The sequence below is a fragment of the Salmo salar genome, chromosome 14, assembly GCF_965601325.2.
Source record: "Salmo salar chromosome 14, fSalSal1, whole genome shotgun sequence".
NCBI lineage: Eukaryota > Metazoa > Chordata > Actinopteri > Salmoniformes > Salmonidae > Salmo > Salmo salar.
Genome location: NC_138304.1, coordinates 14,730,135 through 14,752,937, shown reverse-complemented (window position 1 = coordinate 14,752,937; position 22,803 = coordinate 14,730,135). Strand labels below are relative to the sequence as shown.

General features: G+C 42.5%; 1 protein-coding gene across 3 annotated transcripts in view; it reads right to left on the bottom strand.

The window, feature by feature from the left end:
• The window catches only part of LOC106568949 (phosphatidylinositol 3-kinase regulatory subunit gamma), a 65,478-nt gene that overhangs the window by 16,160 nt on the left and 26,515 nt on the right, over positions 1 to 22,803 (bottom strand). For all 3 annotated transcript variants that reach the window (XM_082960753.1, XM_014139822.3, XM_082960754.1), the window contains one exon: positions 1,526 to 1,618. In XM_082960753.1, coding sequence (XP_082816879.1) covers positions 1,526 to 1,618 — 93 coding nt within the window. The remainder of the gene's footprint in view (positions 1 to 1,525; positions 1,619 to 22,803) is intronic.

Genomic DNA, 22,803 nt, shown 5'->3' with positions numbered 1-22,803 from the left:
CGATATACAGACGTTCGATTTAGTTTATGATGCCTGTTCCTTTGAATTTTTCTACATTTAACACTGCATGGGGATGAATTATGGCCAGGATTCTGATGAAAATACGCTCTGTCTTTATCAAACTAATGTTGTTGCCTATTTTCAGTGTGGAACCAGTCTATGTTTACGGGGTAATAGCCGAGTCGGACAAATTCTAAATGTCACTAGCAGCTCGCAAAGTACAATCATCACTAACGTTAGTTACCACAGCTACAAAATCATAAACCCTGGCCTGTTTCTACAATTTCTTAAAATCTGATTTTAAACCTAACCGTCAACCCTAACCACACCGGTGACCTTATGCCTAGCCCCTACCTTCAATTTAGACCAAAAAGCAAATGTTGGTTTTCATGAATTTTTACGATATAGCCAATTTTGACTTTGTGGCTGGGGTAACCAGTGACAACAGCAAAGTAGCCTAAACGGAAAATGACAATTATTCCAAAACTGCAGGTCATTGTTGGAACACATATTTCCCTACTTTAGTCAACCAGTCCTTTTATAATTTGTTTAACAACTGTCGTCATTTGGCAAGGAATATAGCTTGTGTATTCTATCAGATACGTTTTTATGGGCATTTATTTCTGTAGGCGCACTCAGCACGCGTGTGTAGAGGGAGCGGTCAGAACCCAATTGAGTGAGACACGAAAGGAAATTTAAGGAGCCCGCAAATGCGCACGTACAAATGGAACATCAGAGTCAAAGCAAATTAACGTTGTTTTAAAGACAACATTTCGACCAAATAGTTTTACAGTATTATTATTATTATTTTTTTTTTTTTAATCTCTGGTAAAAGATTGAGTTTTGACGTCAGTTCGAGGACTTGATTACTCATGCCCATCCCTACTAGGGATGTGATTATGAATACACTCCGGGGAGCTATGATGCAGGACACAGGAAGATACCAATCTGTGCAACCTGTGTGGAAGAAAAGGTTAGAGGAAGTATTTCAGCCTGCATACCACAAGGCACCCTTTTCCTTATATAGTGCACTACTTTTGACCGGAGCCCAATGTAGGGCTGAATGTGTTCGCGAAAGAGTGGAATTGTTGAATGTGTGATGTAAATGAAAATGTGTCATTTACACTATGGCCCGAACCGTGAAATTGACACGTCTGTCTAAAATATGTATATTTCACACAATGTTGTGGAATTGGTTAGAGTGGGAGGAAGTGTGTGTGTGTGTGTGTTGAATGTGTAAAAGAGAGAAACTGTGAATGAAGACCTCCTCCATAATGCAGTGTGAATGTAGCCCCCTGTCCTGCATCACTGCATGGCACTATCAGCGCACAGGTGAGAATAAATCTGTCAGCGACAAATAAACACAACAGTGTAACGTGCAGTGCAGTCTGTGGAGGTATCAGACACTCCAAAACCAAATCAGTCATTTATTGCATTCCCATAGCATCTCTCCTCTGAATGGCCACTACTATTTATGTTTACTGTGTATGCATGTTTATGGTGCTGTGTGTTGCGTTATGCGTACCTTTCTTCTCAATGGCCTCCACTAGGTTCACCAGGGTATGGGGAGCAGTTTCGGGCGGTGTGAACTGCTCGGTCAAATCCAGAAGAGAGACAGCTGAAACAACACATATATGACGGTTACATTTTCTGACAAGACCTTAAAACTGATCTCCAGGAGGCCTCCATTGACAGAGGAGCACGACCAGACTCTTTCTTGTCCTTTACAATGTGCTTTTCATTTCATATTTGATCAAGAAAGACCACATGGCCCATAAACAGCAGTTGGGAGGCAGCCAACAAGACTATTGTCTTATACATTACTTTTACACTGTTCAAAATACAAATACTCATAGAGAAGCAATTTGCCATTGAGACAAAGGGGAAGAAAGACAACAAAACCACAGTCGACTTTTCACCCTCACCATACAGTAAACCAAAAATGTTTTCAGTCACAGTGGGAGAAAGAGAGGGAGAGAGAGCGAGGGCGATGGAGGGAAAGGAGATGGGGATAAATGAAGACCTCTGCTTTCCCTCTATGCTTGACTTGCTTAGTTTAAGGTTAAATCACATTTTTACAAATATATACATATAAAGGGAAAGGAGAGAGGGAGGGAAGAGAGGGAAGGGCAACAGAGTGAGGCAAAAGAGAGAAAAAAAGATCCCATTTCCCTTTTTATTTTCCCTCTCCTTTTTCCATCCCTCCAGTCATTTCTCTGCGTTTGTTTCGCCTTGGCCCTTTGCCTGAGTGGAGCACAATAAAGGACTGAATCAAAAATCCTGAACAAGCAAAAGCTCTGTGGCGGGCTGCCAGGGCCTCCTTTTCGGGCCCACCGCTCGCGAGGCCAGAGCTTGGCAGCCTCCTGCTCCTGGCAGTGCACGGATAAACCGCACTGATTATTAATTTGGGGAGTTAAGACAAAAAAAACACTGCGTCAGCACATTCCGCCCCTCTCGCTCGCTCTATCCGTTGCACATTAAACATGGAAACTTTGCCTGCTTTTCAGAGGGTGAGTGGTGAGCGTTAGCCTGCGCTAGCACGCAGCAGCGCGCATTTTCGGTGGGTTGATTTTCCAATGTCAGTTCTCCCTCCCTCACCTCTCGATAACGGGCAAGCGCATGCAGTAAGTACACAAAATCCCTTCCTCTACTCGCTCTAACATATGCACTTTTAAAAAACACCCTCAAAAAATTTGAGACATACATGCACGCATCCACAAGTCATGGTTGCAGGGGCAGACTTAGAGTGTGTTTGTGTGCGCATATGTGAAAGCGAGAGAGGGAAAGCAAAAAAGGGGCATGTACATACTTCATGCGTGTGCCCGATATAGATGTGAGGGAGGGAGAGCCGACATTCAGAAATCAACCCACCCAAAAAATGTCATTAAGAAAGGGCAATCTGGCACGTTTCCATATACCGTTGAGTGGAGCCCCCCACCCCCAGAAAGGGACATTTTCCCACTGACATTACCTGCTGACTGATTGTAATTATCCCACAATTGAATATATATACATATATACATATATACATATATACATACATACATACATACATACATACATACATACATACATACATACATACATACATACATACATACATACATATATATATATATGTACACACACCAGAGCTGTATACACACACACACACACTAAATATAAAACGCAACATGTAAAGTGTTGGTCCCATGTTTAACTAGCTGAAATAAAGATCCCAGAAATGTTCCATGCGCACAAAAAGCTTATTTCTCTCAAATTCCGTGCACAAATTTGTTTACACGTGTGAGCATTTCTCCTTTGCCAAGATAATCCATCCCTTGACAGGTGCAGCATATCAAGAAGCTGATTAAACAGCATGAACATTACACAAATGCAGCGTGCTAGGGAAAATAAAAAGGCCACGCACTCTAAATTGTACAGTTTTGTCACACAATAACACAGATGTCTCAAGTTTTGAGGGAGTGCGTAATTGGCATGCTGACTGCAGGAATGTCCACCAGAGCTGTTGCCAGAGAATGTAATGTTAATTTCTCTACCATAAGCGGCCTCATCGGCGTGCTTGTCATCCTCACCAGGGTCTTGACCTGACTGCAGTTCGGCGTCGTCACCGACTTCAGTGGGCAAATGCTCACCTTCGATGGCCACTGGCACGCTGGAGAAGTGTGCTCTTCATGGATGAATCCCGATTTCAACTGTACCAGGCAGATAGCGTGTATGGTGTCATGTGGGCGAGTGGTTTGCTGATGTAACAGAGTGCCCCATGGGGGCGGTGGGTTATGATATGGGAAGGCATAAGCTACGGACAATGAACACAATTGTATTTTATCCATGGTAATTTGAATGCACAGAGATAACGTGACGAGATCCTGAGGCCCATTGTCGTGCCATTCATCTGCTGCCATCACTTTGTGTTTCAGCATGATATTACATGACCCCACGTCTCAAGGACCTGTACACAATTCCTGTCCCAGGTCTTCTATGGCCTGCATACTCACCAGACATGTCACCCATTGAGCATGTTTAGGATGCTCTGGATCGACGCACATGACAGCGTGTTCCAGTTCCCGCCAATATCCAGCAACTTTGCATAGCCATTGAGGAGGAGTGGGAAAACATTCTGCAGGCCACATTCAACAACCTGATCAACTCTATGCGAAGGAGATACTGACCGGTTTTCTGATCCACGCCCCTACCATATATATATATATATATATAAATAAAAAGGTACACTGCATGACACCTGCTCGTCAAACAAAGGGTGGCTATTTTGAAGAATCTAAAATATATTTGGATTTGTTTAACACTTTTTTTTGGTTACTACATGACTCCATGTGTGTTATTTCATAGTTTTGATGTCTTCACTATTATTCTACAATGTAGAAAATAGTAAAAATAAAATAGAAACCCTTGGTGTGTCCACACTTTTGACTGGTATTGTATATATATATTTTTTTATTAGGGCTGACCCCGCTTGACTGGTCAATTGTTTGGTTGATAGGCTGTTTGGTCGAACAAAGTTTCTGTAGTTGATTAGCCTCAAAACAAAACAAATGATTATAATTAAAAAAGACACCTGTCACTGGGATTGCACAGTCCATCACGCTAAAACATGCGATACTGAAATTGTATATCGTTATATGATGTACAAATAATGGTGCAACACTAATATATAAAATACTACTTTATAACAAATTAGAGGTCGACCGATTAATCGGAATGGCCAATTAATTAGGGCCGATTTCAAGTTTTCATAACAATCGGTAATCGGTATTTTTGGCCACCGATTTGACGTTTTCCGGTTACTAGTCCAACGCTCTAACCACCTGCCTTACATTGCACTCCACGAGGAGCCTGCATGGCAGGCTGACTACCTGTTACGCGAGGGCAGCAAGAAGCCAAGGTAAGTTGCAAGGTAGCATTAAACTTATCTTATAAAAAACGATCAATCTTAACATAATCACTAGTTAACTACACATAGTTGATGATATTACTAGTTTATCTAACGTGTCCTGCGTTGCATATAATCGATGCGGTGCCTGTTAATTTCTCATCGAATCACAGCCTACTTCGACAAACGGGTGATGATTTAACAAGCGCATTTGCGAAAAAAGCACTGTCGTTGCACCAATGTACCTAACCATAAACATCAATGCCTTTCTTTAAAATCAATACACAAGTATATATTTTTAAACCTGCATATTTAGTTAATATTGCCTGCTAACATGAATTTGTGTCACTTCTCTAGCGTTCCGTGCAAGCAGTCAGGGTATATACAGCAGTTTGGGCCGCCTGGCTCATTGCGGACTGTGTGAAGTCCATTTATTCCTAAAAAAGGCCGTAATTAATTTGCCAGAATTGTACAAAATTATGACATAACATTGAAGGTTGTGCAATGTAGCAGGAATATTTAGACTTAGGGATGCCACCCGTTAGATAAAATACGGAACGGTTCCATATTTCACTGAAATGATAAACGTTTCGTTTTCGAAATGATAGTTTCCGGATTCGACCATATTAATGACCAAAGGCTCGTATTTCTGTGTGTTATTATGTTATAATTAAGTCTATGATTTGATAGAGCAGTCTGACTGAGCGATGGTAGGCAGCAGCAGGCTCGTAAGCATTCATTCAAACAGCACCTTCGTGCGTTTGCCAGCAGCTCTTCGCAATTCTTCAAGCATTGCGCTGTTTATGACTTCAAGCCTATCAACTCCCAAGATTAGGCTGGTGTAACCGATGTGAAATGGCTAGCTAGTTAGCGGGGTGCGCGCTAATAGCGTTTCAAACGTCACTCGCTCTGAGACTTGGAGTAGTTGTTCCCCTTGCTCTACATGGGTAACGCTGCTTCGAGGGTGGCTGTTGTCAATGTGTTTCTGGTTCGAGCCCAGGTAGGAGCGAGGAGAGGGACGGAAGCTATACTGTTACACTGGCAATACTAAAGTGCCTATAAGAACATCCAATAGTCAAAGGTATGTGAAATACAAATCATAGAGAGAGAAATAGTCCTATAATATCTACAACCTAAAATGTCTTACCTGGGAATATTGAAGACTGTCATGACGTTGGCCTCTTTTGGTACAGGGAGGACAGTTGACCCCTCCCTTTTGCACACAATCCACCCTGTGTGTAAAGGGTCGTAAAAACTCAAAAATTCCAGGAGAGTCTCTGGCCACATGGCCCATAGAGAGACACAGGAAATTCTTCCAACTCATAGAATTGGAGAGCCAAGCGACATTTTGTGTTCTGGAGAAGGTATGGAAGATTGGTGAAGAATCCAGCTACGAACTGATCCGCTTGGTACCATTTTGTGATACTCAGAAGAGACAATATAGCCATATTACCATAAAACTGTTTATATAATAGACTCAGTTTAAGACTTGCATTATATGGGTGTATGGAATGTATTAATAAGGATAAAGCTTTTGTAAGACATTGAGATGCTATGTACTGATGTAATGTGATAGATTTGGTTACAGAAATACAATTCTAACTCAGTCATAGGCACGCCCCAGGGACACATACAGGACCAGGCGTCATTTGACAAGCCTGTTCGATGGGCGCTATAAAACACCCCCTGATTTACATTTCCACAGACCAGGCCTACACTCCGTTGGCTAATAGGTTTTACCTTCCAATTCCTCTACTGAAAGTGAACCATACCACGTGGTTAACTTTTAGACTATCGATACTGACAGAATAAGAACAAGTCTTTGATATTAATTATTAGTCTGCAGCTAAGTAAATTATATCATTGGACGCGAAGACCAACGAAACAACCATTCGATGACGACATTAATGAATGTCGCTCTGAAAGATCCATTCTAACCGAGAGCGAGAGAGAGAACACGGACAAAACTTCCCAACAGAACCGAACTCTCCAACAAGAATCAGAACGACACACTGAGCGTAAATATATATTGATTGCAATTGTTCCCGAATGAGTGAGCCTTCAATTGTCAATTGTTAATATTAATGAACCCTGTGTAACTTCTCAGCCGACCTTTTATGATCCATTGTTCAACAGGCCGACCTGCCTGTTTAGCCAGTAGGGCACATTCCGATACCAATCCTTTGTGATGATAATTACTGTTTGTATGTTTTTCTGTTAATTACTTAGTGTAGTAAATAAATGATTAAGACAATTGATGTATGGATGATTTTAGTAAAGACTGGGTTTGTGCAGATACAACAATTTACGACGTTTTGGAATGAGACTGGACTAGAGGTAAATACACCATTTAAACTAGAAGATAATCGACCTATACTATAATAGAATATAATATTATAGTATAGGAAAGTTATATTAGGAAAATTATAGCTTTGTAATCTGAATATTCTCCTTGGTGCCCCGATCTCCTAGTTAAGTACAATTAAACGATTAATCAGTTTAATCGCGAGATAATAATTACAGGGAGCTAATTGATAAACATATCTTCCGTTTAATGGTAACCCAAAGACACGACAAGACTCATGTTAAAAGGAACCACCAGCTTTCATATGTTCTCATGTTCTGAGCAAGGAACTTAAACGTTAGCTTTTTTACATGGCACATATTGCAATTTTACTTTCTTCTCCAACACTTTGTTTTTGCATTATTTAAACCAAATTGAACATGTTTCATTATTTATTAGTCTAAATTGATAGTATTTATGTATTATATTAAAATAAGTGTTCATTCAGTATTGTTGTAATTGCCATTATTACAACAACAAAAAATAAAGTAAAAAAAAATAAATTAAAAAATAATAATTAAAAATAAAATAAAATAAAATAAAATACGGCCAGTTAATCGGTATCGGCTTTCTTTGGTCCTCCAATAAATCGGTATCGGTGTTGAAAAATCATAATCGGTCGACCTCTATAACAAATGCACTCTCCCACGTTGGACATGGTCGCTGTCCAAGGTTCTGAAACAATCTTCAGTGCGCCGTAGAATTGGTGCCTTTCCTTATGTTATTAGCCTACAGCAAGCTAATATTAGCTGTACAGTAACCACAGTTGGCTACCTAGCTGACTATGTATCAAGCTAGCTGGTGCAGTTATCTACACACTGTAGATAATTCTGCAGCTTTGATGGCTTGCAGCGCCAGCAGCAATTTGTTATACTAGCTAGCTAACAAACGTAAGTAGGCGAACTAAGCTTTGCCTGTTTGTTATCCATTCTTTCATTGCTCACACCCTGCACTATTTTCCAACAGGGAATCCTCGAGATGACTACATGTCGAGATGAGGACTACAAAAACAAGTGGCTCAAATGCCTGCACAGGCTGAGCACAGAGGTGCCCTTCTCAGGTATGTAAACTGAATGTGATGATAGTTCCTAATTAGTCATGGGATATCAATTGTGGGCTCCGACTTGTCTGATCTAGGAAGTGGGTTATGTATACTAATGCAAAGTATCTAGTTAATTCAATTCATACAACAAAATGGACATTTCAATTCCCATGTAGAGTGTATTGGTTGTATTATAACCAACACATATATACAGCTCGCACGGTAATACATTCTTTGCGTTTGCTGTGGAAGGGCTGAAAGAACTGCAAGCACAAGATGGTCTGTGCCAAGTGATCTGGATCAGATGTGTATAATTCCAAATGGAAATATTACAGTCAGCTCATGTTTCTACGGGACTCTATAGAAACCAGTGTGAGTACTGACAACCTTGGTGCCAAACTTTCCCTGGCAACCCCTTCAACCCTCCAAGTCAACCCAGCAGGAAGCGAGCCAAACCGGAAGAGCGTGCAGCAGAGGCCATGGAATGTGCACACATGGCTGGTAAGGGTTTGAGACCTGAGGAAGATGTGCAGCGCACATGCTGCATTGGTGATGGTCACCACTTTGACCGGCTTAAGCGGAATGGGCTACCTGAAGACCCTAAACCAGTTTGCCAGAATTCCAAAGACATTCTCCACACACCTCCTCGCTCTGGAAAGGCGGTAGTTCTAGATTTCCTTTTCCTCATCCAGCTGTGTCCAAGGATAAAGGCTGCATGATGTAGGGCTCATCTGCCACCACAACACAGGACACGGGGACCTCTCTTACTGACAGACTTCTTGGAGGTGTGTGGACTGTATTTTCCTCCAGTGTGCTGATCAGGCCGCACATGGCCCAGACACCATCGCCGACCCTGCCATCGGTACCAACATCTATATAAATGAACCGCAGATCGGCATCTGCTAGCGCCATAGGCACAACGGAGTTGGTCCTTTTGTAATTATAATAAATGGGAACCAGCATTCGGTGGAGACTGTATGGTGATGTGTTTGCCATTTAGGGAACCAAGACAGTGTGGGTAGTTCCAGCTTTCCCCAAACTTCCTTGGAATGGCCTCCCACTCCTCCACTGTCGTCGGCACTTTCATGTATTCCCTCCTGAGGCTCTCAAACATGGCGTTGCAGGTCTAAATAACAATTTAAAATATTGTGTTGACTCACACAGAAGGTGTATTCTAAAGCGGAGAAAGTAAACCCAGTGGCCAGGTATCTCAGGGTTATTGTTAGGCACTCCCCTGCAAGAATAGCCTCACAGAGTTGTGCATCTCTACCTCTGGTCTGTGGCTCCACCATCCTCAACAAGAAATTGAAGGCATCCTTGTCCATCCTCAACCAGCTTCTATAGGAGGGAGGGTCCTCTTCATCCAGTTCTCTCAGCAGCTGGCTGTAGCACCCCCAGTCACTGTAGCAACAACCACCTGGTCCATGTCCTCTATTTTTCCACGACACTCCCCTTCTTGTTTTTGCTAGGAAACATGTAAAAAGCGATTTTAACATTGTATCCATCACATGGATAATGAATTGGTAGAGATAAATGTAAGTAGAAGTAATACTAGTAATAATATTTACCTCAGCAAAATGAAAGCTGAAACAAGCACAAAGGGTTTCAGCCTCCACCTTCACGGTCTCTGCCAACTGAATTTACTGTAGACTATGCTCTGATTGGCAGAAATTAAAATTCGGATCATCCAAGATTCCATTTCAGTTGACAACACTGATGACTGCACCAGTGTCTCATCCCATTGCAGGCAATATCCCGCTGCCAGTAATATTGCCCCCCCCCCCCCCCAAATTGCCAGTGTATCAAGGCCCTTCAGACCAAAAAAAATACATGTCAGAGCTAAGCAAAATCCTAGAGGAAAACCTGGTTCAGTTTGCTTTCCAACAGACACTGGGAGACAAATTCGCCTTTCAGCAGGACAATAACCTAAAACACAAGGTCAAATATACACTGGAGTTGCTTACCAAGACGCCATTGAATATTCCTGAGTGACCTAGTTAGTTTTGACTTAAAATTGGCTTAAATCTATGGCAAAACTTGAAAATGGCTGTCTAGCAATGGTCATCAACCAACTTGACAGCGGTTGAAGAATTTTGAACCGAATGAAAATGGGCAAATATTGTACAATCCAGAGCTGTGTTCGAATACTCATCCTAACCGCACTAACCATACTATTTGTGATGTAAATTTGGTATGTAGTATGCTTATTAGTCATAGTATGGATAGAGTTCGTATGCCAAAAGTTCCCGGATGTCGTACTACATTCGCCAAAATTAAAGTTAGGGCCCATAATGCAATTTGAAGAAAATGGTGGAAAATATGCAGCCGAAGTCCGACGAGAGCGGATACAAATTCATTGCTTTAAGTAATTATGACAAATGTTAAGAAAATGTTCAGCAATGTAATAAAGTAATGACTTTTCAAATAAGTTACGCTACATGTTATGTTGGCTGACAATTTGTTGGCTACACTTATCCTTACGAACCGCATATCATTACAGCAGTAGGTACCGGTATGTTAGCTAGCTACCTAACGTTAGTTGGCTACTAATACATCGAACTTGCCAGTATATTAACTATATGCTACCCAACTACCCAACCTTTGACTTGATTATTCACGTCATTCTTAGCTAAGTGCTATAGTCGTTGTGCGTTCTCAATGGACATAAATTCGCTCTTAGCTATCTGCTCCGATTTCAGAGCACTCTCGTTCTGAGTGTGCCAGAGCGCAGAATAACTGATGAATTTATGAACACTTAACACCTGTTGAATATGGCTGGTGTCAGTAAACGTCAGCCAAAAAGCATAATTAATTGTTACCAGGCATCCCGAGTGGCGCAATGGTCTAAGGCACTGCATCACAGTGCTAGCTGTGCCACTAGAGATCCTGGTTCGAGTCCAGGCTCTGTCACAGCTGGCTGCGACAGGGAGACCCATGGAGAGGCGCACAATTGGCCCAGCGTCGTCCAGGTTAGGGGAGGGTTTGGCCGGGAGGGATGTTCTTGTCCATCGCGCACTAGCAACTCCTGTGGCGGCCCGGGCGCAATGCACGCTGACACGGTTGCCAGGTGCACGGTGTTCCCGGGCATTGTGTTTCGGAAGACGCACGGCTCTCGACCTTAGCCTCTCCCGAGTCTGTACGGGAGTTGCAGTGATGGGACAGGACTGAATACCATGAAATTGGGGAGACAAAAAAAACCCCACCTTTTTCCTTTTATTGTTACCAGCAGCACAGTTAACAGCCTAACCAGCTCTGCTAGGGCGAGTAAAATGGTCAGAGTGAGCTGTTCTCTCATTTGTGTCTGGAAGTAGCTATCCAGTTAGCTTGTGTGCTTGACTGCCGTTGTGATGGTCAGAACGCTCAGATCAACCCTACTCCTCGGCCAGAGTATCCAGTGTGCACTCTGAACGCGCCGAGAGGGAAACGCTCAGAATTTACAAATGGACAATCTGACAACAACGTTCTGAATTTACAAAACGTCCAGAGCGCAGACTCTGGGTGTGTTTGTAAATTCAATCTGGAGTGCTAGTGGTAAAATGTCTAGCTAGTAATTTGTTATGCTAACAAGCTCGCGAGAGGTTGCATAGCAACAGCATCAACTTCCGGTAGACAGGCGTAGCGTTAGTATGCTCAACTGAAAGGATACCGTTCGTTTACAGTATACTAAAATGAACTAATAATATGCAGTATATACTGTACACTCATTATGTAGTACACAGTATGTTAGTATGGGTATTCGAACACAGCCAAGGTGTTTGTATGTATTCATTCCACACACACACACCAAAAATATAAAAACGCAACATGCAACAATTTCAAAGATTTTACTGAGTTACAGTTCATATAAGTAAAATCAGTTAATTGAAATTGTCTGCGGTTGTGAGGCCGGTTGGATGTACTGCCAAATTCTCTAAAACAACATTAGAGGCAGCTTATGCTAGAGAAATGAACATTCAATTCTCTGGAAACAGCTCTGGTGGACATTCCTGCAATTAGCATGGCAATTGCATGCACCCTCAAAAAACTTGACATCTGTGGCATTGTGTTGTCTGACAAAACTGCACATCTGGCCTTTTATTGTTCCCAGCACAAGGTGCACCTGTGTAATGATCATGCTGTTAAATCAGCTTCTTGATATGCCACACCTGCCAGGTGGATGGCTTATCTTGGCAAAGGAGAAATGCTCATTAACAGGGATGTAAACATATTTTGTGCACAATTTTTTTTGCCATTTCAGCTCATGAAACATAGGACCAACACTTTTCATGTTGTGTTTATCTTTTGGTTTAGTGTGTTTTTAAAAAATATTTTTCTTCCACTGAGATTAAAATGGTATTTTGTTTAGACCAATGACAGAAAATTAAAATGAAATCCATTTGAATCCCACTTTGTAACAACAAAATGTGGATGAAGTCAAGGGGTGTGAATACTATCAGAAGGCACTGTATACACTTTCTTCCAAATGACCTTCTATGGATTACATTTAATGTTTGCGGTCTTGTTTCGTGAGGAATCACCATATACTCCTCCAGAACGATACCCCTCTTTCATCTCTCCCTCACGCTTGGAGTTGCTTGGGTTTTCGTGCAAATAAATATATATTTTTTAATCTTCTTTTTGAAAAACAGCTGTGGCCCTGGAGTCATCTTTGAGTTTTTGGTGAGAGCACCAACTCATCATTACGCAATTAGAACTACCTTGGCAGTCTGCGCGCTGGCAGGCAGGCCTGCTAGTCAACATGCCCGGTGAAGCAGCCATGGGGGGGGGGGGGGGGCTTTATAAACAGCTTTATTCATGCTGGAATCGGTAGGCTGTGTAGAAGTTTAAAGGTCTGCTCACAGGCTCACCAGCCGAGCCTCTCTGGCTAGCGCCTATTTTTAGACTTCTACACCGAATAAAAATCGTCTTGACATTCAGCAATGTTCACTTATTTGCGAGATTATCAAGCGTAAAAATGTTGCATTTGCTTACCATCTTCTCACAGTGGTTTGTGGAAAGCAGGCAGTGGCACGGCCGACGCAGATTGGATAAGGCCTTGCTATTTGAAGCAAAAAATATTTTTGAGCTATCCCCTCCATCAGTCTGGTTATGTAAGACATGGCTAGTTCTCCCACATTCATTCCCTCCCTCCCTTTACTCATGAGGGCTTTAGAGCCATTCAGCCGAGGATATTTCATGCAGAGAAATGGAGATTAAATTCTTAAAAAGATGGAATACGCAGTAGGGGGAAACGATACCACTGGCCACCTCAGCACCGTTTGTTTTTCTGGGGATTATCTGACGGCTGTCGTGCAGCATGATAAAACAATTGCAGTACATATTGTACTTTAATCGTGTGTGCTTGTTTGCAGTAACTTCTTTGTTGTTGTAATATGCCAAAACGGACTTGGCCGTTTCATCGATAAGGATTCCAGTTTTACGATTGCATTAGTCAGGTTAAACCTTTGAGAAATATATATTTTTTATTAGATTTTTTTTAATTATTATTATTATTATTATTATTTTTTTTTTAGGAAGTCAGTCGCAGTCTCAACTTACTGTTGAAAGTTAGAATAATGAATACAAAAGGTGCAATTTAGAAATTTGGTTGTGCATCAGTAGTCACTCAATAACCCCATGTCAGCTAAACATTTTTAAATTGCTATATTAGTCTAGCAGACCAGGGTGGGGCCCATTGATCACCATGGCCCCTCATGATGAGTTCTGTTTTTTTTGTGGCCCCCCATCCCTGCTCTAGATAGAACACTATATAGGTGGAGCCATGAAATTTGCCTGGTATGAACTGCTGTCATTATGACAGCAATGTATTACCCTGGCCTATTCCCCCATTCTCTTGGCCAGAGCAGCATTGAGTCTTTCAGTTTACTACACAAATTATCTTCATTTGTCTGGGCCACTGTCGTCGGGACAGGACCTAGTCTGTACACCAGGAGTGACGACAACCTATTGAGCTCCTGAGTGGCGCAGAGGTCTAAGGCACTGCTTCTTGGTGCAAGAGGCGTTGCTACAGTCCCTGGTCCAAATCAAGGCTGAATCACATCCGGCCGTGATTGGGAGTCCCATAGGGCGCCGCACAATTGGCCCAGTGTCGTCCGGGTTTGGCCGTCATTGTAAATAAGAATTTGTTCTTAACAGACTTGCCTAGTTAAATAAAAAAAATATTTGACTTTTATTACCTAGCTAGAACACCAACATGCAGTGCCGGCGGCAGGTAGCCTAGTGGTTAGAGTGTTGGACTAGTAACCAAACGGTTGCTGGATCGAATCCCCGAACTGACAAGTTAAAAATCTCTCGTTCTGCCCCTGAACAAGGCAGTTAACCCACTGCTCCCTGGGCACCAAAGACGTGGATGTCGATTATGGCAGCCCCCTGCACCTCTCTGATTCGGAGGGGTTGGGTTAAATGCAGAAGACACATTTCAGTTGAATGCATTCAACTGACTTGGTATCTTTCCCCTTGACACATTTTGTTGTGTTACAGCCTGAATTTAAAATGAATTAAATTGAAATTATGGGATATTGTGTGACACAATGTCAAAGTGAAATTGTTTTTTAGAAATGGTTACAAATGAATTAGAAATGAAAAAGCTGAAATGTCTTCAGTAAATAAGTATTCAACACCTTTGTTATCGCAAGCCTATATGGGTAAAATTTAAAGAAGCAGACATTGAATATCCCTTTGAGTTTGATGAAGTTATTAATTATACTTTGGTCTGCTAAGATTCTACAGGCATCCTTCATAATTCAGTTGCTGGTGTGTAAGGAAGCCGCTCAAGGATTTCATCATGAGTCTAATGGTGACTTTAAAACAGAGTTTAATGGCTATGACAGGAGAAAACTGAAGATGGATCAACAACATTGTAGTTACTCCACAATACTAACCAAAATGGCAAAGTGAAAAGAAGACAGACTGTACAGAATAAAAATATTCCAAAACATGCATCCTGTTTGCAATAAGGCATTAAAGTAATACCGCAAAAAATGTGGCAAAGAAATAAACTTTCTGTCCTGAATACAAAGCGTTTTGTTTGGTAGCAAATCCAACAACATGTAAGAGTACCACTCTTCATATTTTCAAGCATAGTGGTGTCTGCATCATGTTATGGGTATGCTTGTCATCTGCAAGGATTGGAAGTTTTTTGGGATAAAAAGAAATGGAATAGAGCTAAGCATAGAAAAGAATACTAGAGGAAAACCTGGTTCAGGTCTGCTTTCAAACAGACACTGGGAGACAAATTCACCAGGACAATAACCTAAAACAAGGCCAAATATACACTGGAGTTGCTTACCAAGAAGACAGTGAATGTTCCCGAGTGACAGAACTTTCATGCGGATTTAAGTAAAAACTATATGTCAAGATCTGAAAACAGTTGTCTAGCAACAACCAAATTGACAGAACTTGAAGAATTTTGAATTTTTTTTTGAAAAGAATACTGGGCAAATGTTGCACAATCCAGGTGGTTGTGAGGCCAGTTGGACGTACTGACAAATTCTCCTAAACGACGTTGGAGGAGGCTTATGGTAGAGAAATGAACATTCAATTCTCTGGCAACAGCTCTGGTGGACATTCCTGCAATCAGCATGACAATTGCACGCTCCCTCAAAAATGTGGCCATTTTGTAAAAAATATATATTTTTTTAAAAAGCACAATTTTGAGTGGCCTTTTATAGTCTCCAGGACAAGGTGTGTAATGATCATGCTGTTAGTCAACTTCTTGATATGCCACATCTATCAGGTGGATGGATTATCTTGGCAAAAGAGAAACGCTGACTAACAGGAATGTAAACAAATTTGTGCAAAACATTTGAGAGAAATAAGCTTTTTGTGTGTAAGGAACATTTCGGGGATCTTTTATTTCAGCTCATGAAACATGTAACCAACACTTAACGTTGCGTTTATATATTTTGTTCAGTGTATATTCACAAAGCAATATAAAGCCTGCAAATAAAAGCGAGCACAGTTCCAGCTGGTCCCTACATCTGCTGCCTAGGACTGGATTGGCATAGCATCCCCTTTCCCTTCGTTGGATTATTTGAAAGCGGGTTCCTGGTAAGGAGAATGGAGCAGAGTAGAGAAAGGCCTCTCCTTTCTGAGAACTGGGGCGGGTGGATAGTTTATAGCTGCCTGGAGACAGTATCAGACGTGTATGTGAACCAGGGAGATGAGGAGGAGGAGTTTGCAAAAATGCCAAGCCATGGTCCACTTCAGCAGGCAGTAAAAGTGAGGCCAGGGAGAGGAAGGAGGAGAAAACCCTCCTTCGCAGAATTATTTTTGCAACACGAGAAACGCTTAATTTTAAAATGTCAAAAGGACAACAGTGGGGCCTTCTGCCTGATTTTGATTTCAAATCTGATGTAATTCCCAAAGTGCCTGTGTTTCTCTGGCAAATAACACACATTTATGTGAATGGAAGTATCTGTAAAAACTAATCCGCAAAGAAAAGGCCTAGGCATACTTGTCTCTTAAAACAGCCAGGACCAAAGTTGAGCGAATTTGAAAAGCATTGAGTCAAGGGATTCTTTCAATTGGCAATTTTATTCAAAGTTACGTTTCCCTGTGAAAGGTGAGGAAGAAACTAGAGTGTACTCGTAACATATGCCTAGACTGTGCATTCTAGAATACGAATACAAAACCAAGTCATCTTCAAATGCATGAAGAATACAAAATAAGCCCATTAGATAAAGTAAGGTTCTGTTTTTTTAACAATGCAACTAAACATTAAATCAAGGCTAAATGCTGAATCTAAAATAAATAAATATACAGTGCCTTCAAAAAGTATACATGCCCCTTGACTTATTCCACATGTTTTTGTGTTACAGCCTGATTCAAAATTGATTCTCACCCATCTACACAAAATACCCCATAATCAGAAAGTGAAAATATGTTTTTAGAAATGTTAGCAAATTTATTGAAAATTAAACACAGAAATATATATTTATATAAGTATTCACACCACTGAGGCAATACATGTTAGAATCACCTTTGGCTGTGATTTCAGCTATGAGTCTTTCTGGGTAAATCTATAAGAGCTTTCCACACCTGGATTGTACAATATTTGCACATTATTATTTTTACAATTCTTCAAGCTCTGTCAAATTGGTTGTTGATCATTTCTAGACAGCCATTTAAGTCTTGCTATAGATTTAAGACGATTTAAGTCAAAACTGTAACTAGGCCACTCAAGAACATTCAACGTCATCTTGATAAGCAACTCCATGTATAGGCATGTGTTTTAGGTTATTGTCCTGCTAAAAGGTGAATTTGTCTCCGAGTTTACAGTGCATTCAGAAAGTATTCAGACCCCTTCTCTTTTTCCAAATTGTGTTACATTACAGCCTTATTCTAAAATGGATTAAATAAAACATTTTCCACATCAATCTACACACAATACCCCATAATGACAAAGCGAAAACAGGTTTTTAGAAATGCTTGCAAATGTATTAAAAATAAAACAGAAATACCTTATTTACATAAGTATTCAGACCATTTGCTACGCGACCCAAAAATGTGCTCAGGTGCATCCTGTTTCCATTGAACATCCTTGAGATGGTTCTATAACTTCATTAGAGTCCACCTGTGGTAAATTCAATTGATTGGACATGATTTGGAAAATAATACACCTGTCTATAGAAGGTCCCAAAGTTGATAGTGCATGTCAGAGCAAAAACCAAGCCATGAGGTCAAAGGAATTGACAGTAGTGCTCTGAGACAGAATTGTTAACCCCCAAAATATTCTACAGCATTGAATGTCCAAAAACACAGTGGCCTCCATCATTCTTAAATGGAAGAAGTTTGGGACCACCAAGACTCTTCCTAGAAATGCCCGGCCAAACTGAGAAATCAGGGGAAAAGGGCCTTGGTCAGGGAAGTGACCAAGAACCCGACGGTCACTCAGAGAGCTCCAGAGTTCCTCTGTGGAGATAGGCGAACCTTCCAGAAAGACAACTGTCTCTGCAGCACTCCACCAATCAGGCCTTTATGGTAGAGTGGCCAGACGGAAGCCACTCAGTAAAAGGCACATGACAGCCCGCTTGGAGTTTGCCAAAGGGCACCTAAAGGACTCTGACCATGAGAAACAAGATTATCTGGTCTGATGAAACCAAGATTGAAGTCTTTGGCCTGAATGCCAAGCGTCATGTCTGGAGGAACCCTGGCACCATCCCTACGGTGAAGCATGGTGGCAGCATCATGCTGTGGGGATGTTTTTCAGTGGAAGGGACTGGGAGACTAGTAAGGATCGAGGAAAAGATGAACGGAGCAAAGTACTAAGAGATCCTTAATTCAAACCTGCTCCAGAGCACTCAGGACCTCAGACTGGGGTGAAGGTTCACCTTCCAACAGGACAACAACCCTAAGCACATAGCCAAGACAATGCAGGAGTGGCTTCGGGACAAGTCTCTCAATCTCCTTGAGTGGCCAAGCCAGAGCCTGGACTTGAAACTAGAACATCTCTGGAGCTGTGCAGCGACACTCCCCATTCAACCTGACAGAGCTTGAGATGGTCTGCAGAGAAGAAATGGGAGAAACTCCCCAAATCCAGGTGTGCCACGCTTGAAGCGTCATACCCAAGAAGACTCGTGGCTGCCAAAGTTGCTTCCACAAAGTACTGAGTAAAGGGTCTGAATTAGGGATGCACGATATCGGAATTGGCCGATATTAGCTAAGAATGCTAACGGCGACATCGGCTCTATGTATAGTTTAACGCCGATGTGTAAAACCATTGTCAAAGCTGATGTGCATACCTGTATAACGTAGGTAGATGAAGTAATGACACCACGAAAAATAAAGCTCTACACGTGCAACAGGGAATTCCTAACCTAGCCCACAATGTCTGCTGTGTTAATCTATTTTGAAGTTTCAAAGGAAGATAACAAAAAGGCCATATGCAATGTTTGTGCTGCTATTATTTCCCGAGGGGGTAAAGTGAAACCTTTCAATACCACAAACCTAATTACTCATTTTAAAGTGCATCACCCCCAGACGTTCAGTGACTAAGAACAAAAGCAGAAAACTAAGTGCACACTTCCAACAACTAAACAAGTTAAAGTTGAGCAGTCATTTGAAAGAGTAAGAACATTTCAGCGAGAACTCAAAAGGTGAAATCCATTAACACCAAGATAATAGAATTCATTTCCCTTGACAATAAACCTTTCTCTGTCGTGGATGAGGTTGGCTTTCGCCGACTGGTCGAGCACCTCGACCCCTGTACACACTACCAAGTAGGAGCTATTTTTCAGTTGTTGCCCTACCAGAGTTACAGTATTGTTGAAACGCACATCCATGAGCTACTTGCTATGGACGTCACTGCTATTAGCTTCACGACTGACATTTGGATCAGCGATGTCATGAGCATGCCAAGTCTGACAGCAGTGGGTCGACGAAGGATTTCGTACTGAGGAAAGCAGTATTGCATGCTCAAGAATGTGCTGGTTCTCATACCGCTGCTGCCATTTCAATGGCATTTGAGAACATGTTTGAAACATGAACACACTCCTAGCTCCATTCGAAAAACTGACTCGAGAAATAAGCTCCATTTACACCTGGATCTTGCAGCTAGCTAGCTGCTAGCCGAGTGACTATTGGCTAACGTCGATCCCAGAGCAAACATCAATTATTCCGGAGCTAGCCAGCTGAAGAGTTCCATCAGCCACTCCTGGGCTACAATCACCTATCCGGACCCGTTTTATTGCCGATGCGGAGCCCCACCGGGCCTTCACGACTGGACTACCGACGTTATCTGCCCGAGGGAGTTATCCAACTGGCCCCTCCGAGACGTAACCTGAACGCCCATCTGCGGCCCGCTAATCGTTAGCTGTCTTATCGGCTGCTATCTGAATAGGTATATCGGACAATTTTCTTGGGCCACTATACCTATTTTGACAATTGGATTGGTCCCCTCTACCACACGGAACCCCACTAATCTACCGACGGAAACGCACGGGGTGGCTAAAAACAGACCATCTTCTGCCAGCTTGCTACCCATGGCCCGGCTAGCTGTCTGGATCGCAGTGACCCCAACCAACCTCACTACTCACTGGACCCTTATGATCACTCGGCTAAGCATGCCTCTCCTTAATGTCAATATGCCTTGTCCATTGCTGTTCTGGTTAGTGTTTATTGGCTTATTTCACTGTAGAGCCTCGAGCCCTGCTCATTATACCTTATCTAACCTCTCAGTTCCACCACCCACACATGCGATGACATCACCTGGTTTCAATGATGTTTCTAGAGACAATCTCTCTCTCATCATCACTCAATGCCTAGGTTTACCTCCACTGTATTCACATCCTTCCATACCTTTGTCTGTACATTATACCTTGAAGCTACTTTATCGCCCCCAGAAACCTGCTCCTTTTACTCTCTGTTCCGGACGTCCTAGATGACCAATTCTCATAGCTTTTATCCGTACCCTCATCCTACTCCTCCTCTGTTCCTCTGGCGATGTAGAGGTGAATCCAGGCCCTGCAGTGCCTAGTTCCACTCCTATTCCCCAGGCGCTCTCTTTTGATGACTTCTGTAACTGTAATAGCCTTGCTTTCATGCATGTTAACATTAGAAGCCTCCTCCCTAAGTTTGTTTTATTCACTGCTTTAGCACACTCTGCCAACCCGGATGTCCTAGCTGTGTCTGAATACTGGCTTAGGAAGACGACCAAAAACTCTGAAATCTCCATCCCAAACTACAACATTTTCAGACAAGATAAAACTGCCAAGAGGGCGGTGTTGCAATCTACTGCAGAGTTCTGTCCTACTATCCAGGTCTGTACCCAAACAATTTGAACTTCTACACCTCTCTAAAAACAAGTCTCTCACCGTTGCCGCCTGCTATAGACCACCCTCTGCTCCCAGCTGTGCTCCGGACACCATATGTGAACTGATTGCCCCCCATCTATCTTCAGAGCGCGTGCTGCTAGGTGACCTAAACTGGGACATGCTTAACACCCCAGCCATCCTACAATCTAAGCTTGATGCCCTCAATCTCACACAAATTATCAATGAACCTACCAGGTACCACCCCAAAGCCGTAAACACTGGCACCCTCATAGATATCATCCTAACCAACTTGCCCTCTAAATACACCTCTGCTGTTTTCAACCAAGATCTCAGCGATCACTGCCTGCATCCGTAATGGGTCAGTGGTCAAACGACCTCCACTCATCACTGTCAAACGCTCCCTGAAACACTTCAGCGAGCAGGCCTTTCTAAATCGACCTGGCCCGGGTATCCTGGAAGGATATTGACCTCATCCCACCAGTAGAGGATGCCTGGTTATTCTTTAAAAGTGCCTTCCTCATCATCTTAAATAAGCATGCCCCATTCAAGAAATTTAGAACCAGGAACAGATATAGCCCTTGGTTCTCTCCAGACCTGACTGCCCTTAACCAACACAAAAACATCCTGTGGCGTTCTGCATTAGCATCGAACAGCTCCCGTGATATCCAGCTTTTCAGGGAAGTTAGAAACCAATATACACAGGCAGTTAGAAAAGCCAAGGCTTGCTTTTTCAAGCAGAAATTTGCTTCCTGCAACACAAACTCAAAAAAGTTCTGGGACACTAAAGTCCATGGAGAATAAGAGCACCTCCTCCCAGCTGCCCACTGCACTGAGGATAGGAAACTATCACCACCGATAAATCCACTATAATTGAGAATTTCAATAAGCATTTTTCTACGGCTGGCAAGGCTTTCCACCAGGCTACCCCTACCCCGGTCAACAGCACTGCACCCCCCACAGCAACTCGCCCAAGCCTTCCCCATTTCTCCTTCTCCCAAATCCAGTCAGCTGATGTTCTGAAAGAGCTGCAAAATCTGGACCCCTACAAATCAGCCGGGCTAGACAATCTGGACCCTTTCTTTCTAAAATGATCTGCCAAAATTGTTGCAACCCCTATTATTGGAAAGCAGCTGCGGTCATCCCCCTCTTCAAAGGGGGTGGGACACTCTTGACCCAAACTGTTACAGACCTATATCTATCCTACCCTGCCTTTCTAAGGTCTTCGAAAGCCAAGTCAACAAACAGATTATCGACCATTTTGAATCCCACCGCACCTTCTCCGCTATGCAATCTGGTGTCAGAGCTGGTCATGGGTGCACCTCTGCCACGCTCAAGGTCCTAAACGATATCATAACTGCCATCGATAAGAGACAATACTGTGCAGCTGTATTCATCGACCTGGCCAAGGCATTTGACTCTGTCAATCACCACATCTTCATTGGCAGACTCAATAGTCTTGGTTTCTCAAATGATTGCCTCGCCTGGTTCACCAACTACTTCTCTGATAGAGTTCAGTGTGTCAAATCGGAGGGCCTGTTGTCCGGACCTCTGGCAGTCTCTATGGGGGTACCAAAGTGTTCAATTCTTGGGCCGACTCTCTTCTCTGTATACATCAATGATGTCGCTCTTGCTGCTGGTGAGTCTCTGATCCACCTCTACGCAGATGACACCATTCTGTATACATCTGGCCCTTCTTTGGACACTGTATTAACAACCCTCCAGACGAGCTTCAATGCCATACAACTCTCCTTCC